We start from the raw sequence: 6,856 nt of genomic DNA, 5'->3' as shown, positions 1-6,856 counted from the left end.
GGTGCTGGCGGCATGCACCTGCCAGGGCCGGCGCTGCAGCCGCGGCAGGGCGAAGCAGCCCAACGTGGAGGAGCCCCTCTCCGAGTGCAACCTGGTGAACTCCGGGAAGACGCTGAAGGATCTCATCTACGACATGACGACCTCCGGCTCTGGCTCTGGTACGTGGGGGCTGCCCTGCCCGCCGCCCTCGCCTTGGCGCGGCTGCCCTTGCTTCGCTGCCAACTTTCGGAGCAAATTTTCTTGATGCTTAAACCAAAGGCAAACACGTCACCTTGCTTGTAGGGCAATGAAGAACGTTGCCTGCTGGGCAGAGGGTGCAGGTGGGGGTCTTATCTCAGAGGCTCTTACACCGGTGACAAGTTTTATGTCAGGGGAGGTTTTGTGCCTATAGGCTTGGCCACACCTTACAGCAGCAATAGGGCTTTGTTTGCTCTTTTTCTGTCGAATTACAAAAGTTGGACTCTTTGTTTGAATGGAAGAGTTAAAAGAGTTAATTCAGAAGGCAGTTTCAGGTGTGAGACAGAACATTGCTGGCTGATGAGGCACAACTGATAATAAAAGGTACTGAATTTAACCGAATGAGTCAGGATGCCACTCCTGAAATCTTTATAGCGGTGCCAAAACAACGTTACTCCAAATTCTTGTTTTGAGCAGAACGCCAACCTTTTTGATATTTTCCCATTTCTGACATCCTTTTTACTATGATGCCTCTGTTGCTGTTGAGAACTTGTTAAATCAAAGAAATGCAAAAATGAGGTGGGAATTCAAAAATTCCAGCTCATCAGGCTGGTGGCACGTCTGGTGTGTACAGCCCAGCTTTCTGTAACTAGAATTTTTATCTACCTGAAAAATATGTAACTCGTGCTTACTTTTATTTATAAGTGAAAAATTTATAAATGGTGCTTAATTTAATTTACTTTATTTTCCATGAACTACCTACCCTTCAGGATTGATCTATTGTACTTCCCTAATGTTTTTTCACAGCTATATTGAGTGGACTTTGACTTTATTTACCCTGAAGTTTTAACTGCTCATGGACGTCCCTGAGCTAGTAAACAGGGCTTTATTTGGGCTGACCCACAGCGGAGGCACAGGGCCTCATGTGCACCGGGGGGGTTTGTTCTGATTTCAGCCGAAGAGCGAGTTTGCTCCTCTCTGCCTGGAGGCGGCTCGGGGGTTGGCCACAGGCAGCCAGGACAAGCCCCTGTAGAGGCAGTAGCGGCTGCAGGGTGCGAGGCTCTGTGGAGGAAACCCAAGGGAAAATTTGAATAAATTTGAATAAGCTGACCTTCAAACTGTAATTTTTCCTGCCGCTTATTTTGCTCTGTTAAAAGCAAGGTTGTCTTGATATAAAAAAAAGCCCACCTCTTTGTTTTAAGTCCCAGACAAATACAATATCAAATCAAACGAGGCAGGGGATTATGGCTAGCAAAACAAAATGAAACTGCTATGATAATTTGTTTTTCTTTTTAAAATTTCAGCCAGAACAGATCGACTAATTGACTGCAAAACAAACCGTAGTCCATATCAAACCAAATTAAGTAGTTAAGGCCTGCTTTTTCATTTTTTTACATTTTTAAAATTTATGTGGGATTAGGGAGGTAGAGTTTGGGGAAAGAAAGGTAGCTTTGTCGTATGGGTCTCCTGGCTCTGCTGGAAAGCACACCGGTGCCGTGGTTTGCCGAGGACGGTGGGAGGGGAGGAGCGAGCTGGCCTCGGGCAGGGCTGGTGGGCGGCGTGGCAGAGCTGGGGGCTGCAGCCCCTCAAAGCTGCCCGGGACGCGGCAGGCGATGCCCGGCGTGGGGACCGGCAGGGCTGAGGTCCAGCCCCGGCATTTGCCAGTGCATGGTTATTGCAGGCCGTCGTGGCTTTTCACGCCTTGGCCACAGCAAGTCTTCCTTCCTTTGACAACAGAATAGCAACGCTGGGCTTATTTTCCAGGCAGGCCATGGCGTACGCGCCGGTTTTTCAGACCTTTTCTGTTTCTTTTGCCCGCCCCCTTATTTGAAGGGTATGTAATTCCTGTTGTGGATCTTGAAGGAGTCCGTGGAGCTTGTCCGCGGTGCGATGGGGGGTTCCCGGTGCCCCTCGGCAGACTGACAGACGCTAGGCTGTCGCCGGGGGGCACCAAAGCCCGGCGCGCCGGTCCTCAGTCTGCGTGGAGCTGGTGAGAGGGAGAGCTTACGCCCGACTCGCTTCAGGACTGAGGTCCTCTGTAGTACCAGCGACAGACGCGGTGTACGCTCATCTGGCAAGTAACACTAAAAAATATGGTTGTGGGAGATTTTGGTTGGGAGAGGATTTTGCCTTGGTACTCTTTGAGGGCAAAGTCACGAGTACAACTCACTGGAAAATCTCTGACTTTGTGATTTAAAAATCACTGGTGAACTATTTCACAAATACCCGTCTCTTCTTTTAAAACTAGGTTTACCTCTGCTCGTACAAAGAACAATCGCGAGGACTATTGTCCTGCAGGAAATTGTAGGAAAAGGTCGCTTTGGCGAAGTCTGGCGTGGAAAATGGTGCGGGGAAGATGTAGCTGTGAAAATCTTCTCCTCCAGAGACGAACGGTCCTGGTTTCGGGAGGCAGAAATTTATCAGACGGTTATGCTGAGACACGAAAACATCCTGGGCTTTATTGCTGCCGATAACAAGGGTACGCTGCGAGTCGTGTGCGAAATCCCGGGTGTCTGTCTCAGGATTGCTTGCGCTGCCCCCGCTCCCACCTGCAGTGCCTTTGAAACCCGCGGCTCCTTCCCGCCGGGGCGGCCGGCAAACTCCTTCGTTTGCATGCCTGAGCCAGCCACGGAACGGGGAAGGCTTTTCCTGGGTAACTTTTTTCACAAATGTCAATAATCTTGCTTCCTCTGGGTAGATAACGGGACATGGACTCAGCTCTGGCTCGTCTCAGAGTACCATGAACAAGGGTCCCTGTTCGACTACCTGAACAGAGGCACGGTGACGGCGGAGGGCATGGCCAGGCTGGCGCTGTCGGTGGCCAGCGGCCTGGCGCACCTCCACATGGAGATCGTCGGCACGCAAGGCAAGTGCTTCCCTTCCACTCGGCCCTCCAGTACTTTGAGGAACTTCAGTGTTTGCAAAAATGTTTGTGGGTGACGTGGTGTAGTAAAGCATTTTACAAACTGTTATACTGCAACAAACGGCATTGGCATAACACTATGTGATACAGTATAAACAGAGAATAGGAATACAGCCTCCCCCCTTTCGCTGTCTGCGCCTCCTTCCGCATCTTTAAGTGGATGTCTGGGAGCAGCTGTGCTAAAGGGGAGCGCTAACGAAGGATTTTCTAAATGAATTCGGAGGGTGAACTTACAGTTTCTCGTTTTGTGTTTTATTCCTGAAATACAGATATTGGAACAAAAACACCCTCAAGGTTTTTTTTAATTTGATGACATTTAGCAGAGCTTTCCTTGATACAAAACGGGCTTCAATTTTTTTTTTACAGGGTATAATAACAAAGTTGAATAAAACTGTTTTTGCTTCCTTGCTTGTTATATTAAAATTCATACTGTTGTTACCAAAGTTGACAGCACTTTCTCTTTCTGTGAACAGGCAAGCCAGCGATTGCGCACCGGGATCTGAAATCTAAAAACATCCTGGTGAAGAGGAACGAAAGCTGCGCCATCGCGGACCTGGGCCTGGCGGTGAAGCACGACTCGGTGCTGAACACCATCGACATTCCCCAGAACCCCAGGGTGGGGACCAGGAGGTGGGTGAGGGCGGGCTGCCCACGCCGGCCCGGCTCGCCCCGCGGGGATGGCTTCTCTCAGCCCTCTCGGCCCTTTCCTCCATCAGTGGCCTCCCCCTCTGCTTCTGGCGTCCGTCGAGTGGTGGCCACAGACCCCAGCCCTGGAGCGCGGCTCTGCGGCGTGGACGTCGCGTGTCGGTCACCCCGTGTGCTTCTGGGCGTAGTCAGGGCGTCGCTCCCAGCGCCGTGAGGAGTCGCGGCGATGTGTGTGGGTGTAGGCAGCCGCAGCACTAAATTCATCACCAGGCCAACTCTCTTGCTTTCACTCGGAATCGCTGTCAAAAGGAGTTTCCCGTTTCCCTTTTTCCCAGCAGGACCAGCTGCTCCCTGGTCCTGGCATGCAGCAGCGCAGCTGCAGTCTTTTGTACGAACTCCCTCTAGCAAACTGACTTTTGTGTACTTTAAAGGTATATGGCTCCTGAGATACTCGATGATGTGATGAACATGAACATCTTCGAGTCCTTCAAGCGTGCAGACATATACTCTCTTGGGCTGGTATACTGGGAGATAGCCCGAAGGTGCTGTGTTGGAGGTGAGGTTTCTGGCCTTTGCATTTTGCAATCCAGACCGCTTTTATCTTAAATAAAGCAAAAGCAGTTACCTATGTCCCTGCCCCTGCACTCTGTTATCTTGGCAGTATGTGGTGGTAGAAGTCTGTTGTGGAGCAGTCGTTCAAGGTGGCCCCAGACGTTCCTCTGTGCCCTCTCATTGCCTGTAAAAACAAACAATTAGAGTTTATTCTGGAACAGCTACTTTGGATTTTGTGTGACCTACACAACAAATCTTTCCTAGGAATCACTGAGGAATACCAGTTGCCTTACTATGACGTTGTGCCTTCTGATCCTTCGATAGAAGATATGAGAAGGGTAGTTTGTGAGCAGAAGCTCAGACCAAATATTCCAAACCAGTGGCAAAGCTGTGAGGTAAAAGCAGTTTTCCAGTTTATTACAAAGCATATTTAAATTAAGACAGAATTTTTCAGTGGGACAAAATGATGTCCAGCCTCTCCTGAATTTAAATGTGTTTCAGATGTCTGGCTCTTTTTCAACTCCCAGATCAATACAGAGAAAACTGTCTTTGCACTAAATGCTGAACTCTCTGGAATATAAGTCTGAATTTATGATATTGCTGTTGCATTACCATTTGAGAGCGCTGTATTTTCTCTTCCAGTATTGCACTTAAAAAATTAAAAGCAGGAGGTGACGGTTTTATTCTTGACCTGTTCTTTTAATTTCTGATTTGCAGGCGCTGCGAGTAATGGGCAGGATAATGCGCGAATGCTGGTATGCCAACAGTGCCGCGCGGCTGACCGCGCTGCGTATTAAGAAGACGATTTCACAGCTCTGTGTGCAGGAGGACTCCAAAGCCTGACAGAGCTCCCTGGAGGAAGAGAGGGGAATGAATTCTTCTGTTCATCTTTTAACATGTGATACTATTTTTATTTTTGGTCTACCTCACGTAACGTGGTTCAGTATTTAAGTGCCCAAACCAGAGCACTGACATCTAGCTTCATCTTTGGCCACTGGAAGGGGCAGCTTTGACTCGTAGTTCATGTTTTATACAGCAAGTCAATGACTTGCTTTGGTTTTCTAAAGTGAATTAGACACTAGGCTAATTGCAAAAGGAGCTTAAAACACCACGACGGTGTAACAATGCCTTTCACTATTGCGCTTTTTATCCTAGTCAAACCCCAAACGTATTGGAAATAGCTGGTATTGGTTAATGCCTGTTTGCAAGAGAAACCACATGTTTTATCCTGAAACCAAGTAAAAGACCAAATTTAATCCAGCTTTTTATATATTTTTACACGGGAATCTGAAAAGGGGCCGTCAGTAAAATGCATTTTTAAATACTATATTTATCATTACCTAAGCAAATAAAAAAGATGAAAATTCTACTAAGCATGTATATTGTGAACAAAAGCATCTAGTCAGTTTTTTATTAACTTTTATTTTTATTGTCTTGATTTCATATACAATATTATAGTTAGGATTTGGAGTTATTTTACGCTATTCATTTGTTCATTGAACATATTGATCAAGGGACAATTTTTCTTTTTAAAAGTTAATAGGAAAAATAATAGAGGCAATCCTTTTCCGATAGATACATAGGGGTGGAATTCTACATAGGGAGAAATTCTACTTAAACTGAGAAAGTATATATTTTTAAACAACATCTTGCCAATCTGTCACTGGTAACGTTTTTTTAGTGCCTTTTGATGTTTTAGGGGGAAGCTTTAACAAAATTAATTCTTGGGAAACAGTTGAAACCTGGTAGAAAGGTTCGTTTCTCGTTGCAGTGACGTACCGCGCAGCCCACCTGTATGCTGGAGCAGTGCCCGTGGCTTCGGGAGATTACTGTGCTTTCTACCACCCTAGGTTTTGGCACTTAAAATTAATGTCTCAAATGTACCTGCACTCTGGACTGGATCGCTGTTTGCTGTTGTCTGTCACGGCCTAGGGACCTGTTAAAATGTAAATTTAAAGCGCTGATGTCCTTGCATGAAGCCAGTACAGCCTGTTCAGAGGTTTCATGTGGATTTCTGTAATAGCACCAGGTTGGTGAAAAGTATTAACATCTCTAACCATACTTCCATAATACTGCAAGCTATAAAAAGCGGGGTGTTTTTTCAAAATTCACTGATCTGACATTTTGTGAATTCTGCCCCACTCTGTGGTCCACATACTTGAATATAGTATTCTAACATTTTTAAGAGCCAAAATTATACATTTCATAATAATATGGTTCTTTAAATGTTTCTAAATCCAGGTGGTCTATGGAAATTAAGCCCATAGATGTGTCCAGAATAGCAAAGCTTTGCAAAAATTCAGTGTAGCACACGCAGCTCTGTGCAAGTACACTGTTAGCTAACTATGGTAGTTAAGATCAGTCTTTCAGATGAAACCTCTTGAATTGGGGCTCTTATGTGGAAGAATGGGTTAAACTTTTACTGAGTGGGACAGTCAGTAGTATCAGTACTCCGTGTTTCATCCTGCCACATGCAGTCTAGGACATTATGGACTCTTTATGGATGTTAATTGCCCCATAAGTAGGCTCTAATGCAGTTTACCTGTTTGCATAACTTTT

At 46.4% G+C, this 6,856-nt stretch overlaps 1 protein-coding gene across 1 annotated transcript; it reads left to right on the top strand.

Annotated features, from left to right (window-relative positions):
- Nucleotides 1-4: 4 nt before the first annotated feature.
- On the top strand, nucleotides 5-5,140 carry ACVR1C (activin A receptor, type IC; the record flags this gene model as incomplete). Its single annotated transcript, XM_009577986.1, has 7 exons — nucleotides 5-158; nucleotides 2,426-2,656; nucleotides 2,876-3,043; nucleotides 3,574-3,730; nucleotides 4,177-4,301; nucleotides 4,562-4,692; nucleotides 5,015-5,140. Coding segments are annotated over 7 exons (1,092 nt in total), but the record flags the coding sequence as incomplete, so codon positions are not given.
- Between the last annotated feature and the right edge of the window lie 1,716 nt (nucleotides 5,141-6,856).

Source organism: Fulmarus glacialis, unplaced genomic scaffold (genome assembly GCF_000690835.1).
Source record: "Fulmarus glacialis isolate BGI_N327 unplaced genomic scaffold, ASM69083v1 scaffold28775, whole genome shotgun sequence".
Taxonomy (NCBI): domain Eukaryota; kingdom Metazoa; phylum Chordata; class Aves; order Procellariiformes; family Procellariidae; genus Fulmarus; species Fulmarus glacialis.
Note: the sequence above shows the minus strand (reverse complement) of the source record. Positions and strands in the feature narration are given on the sequence as shown.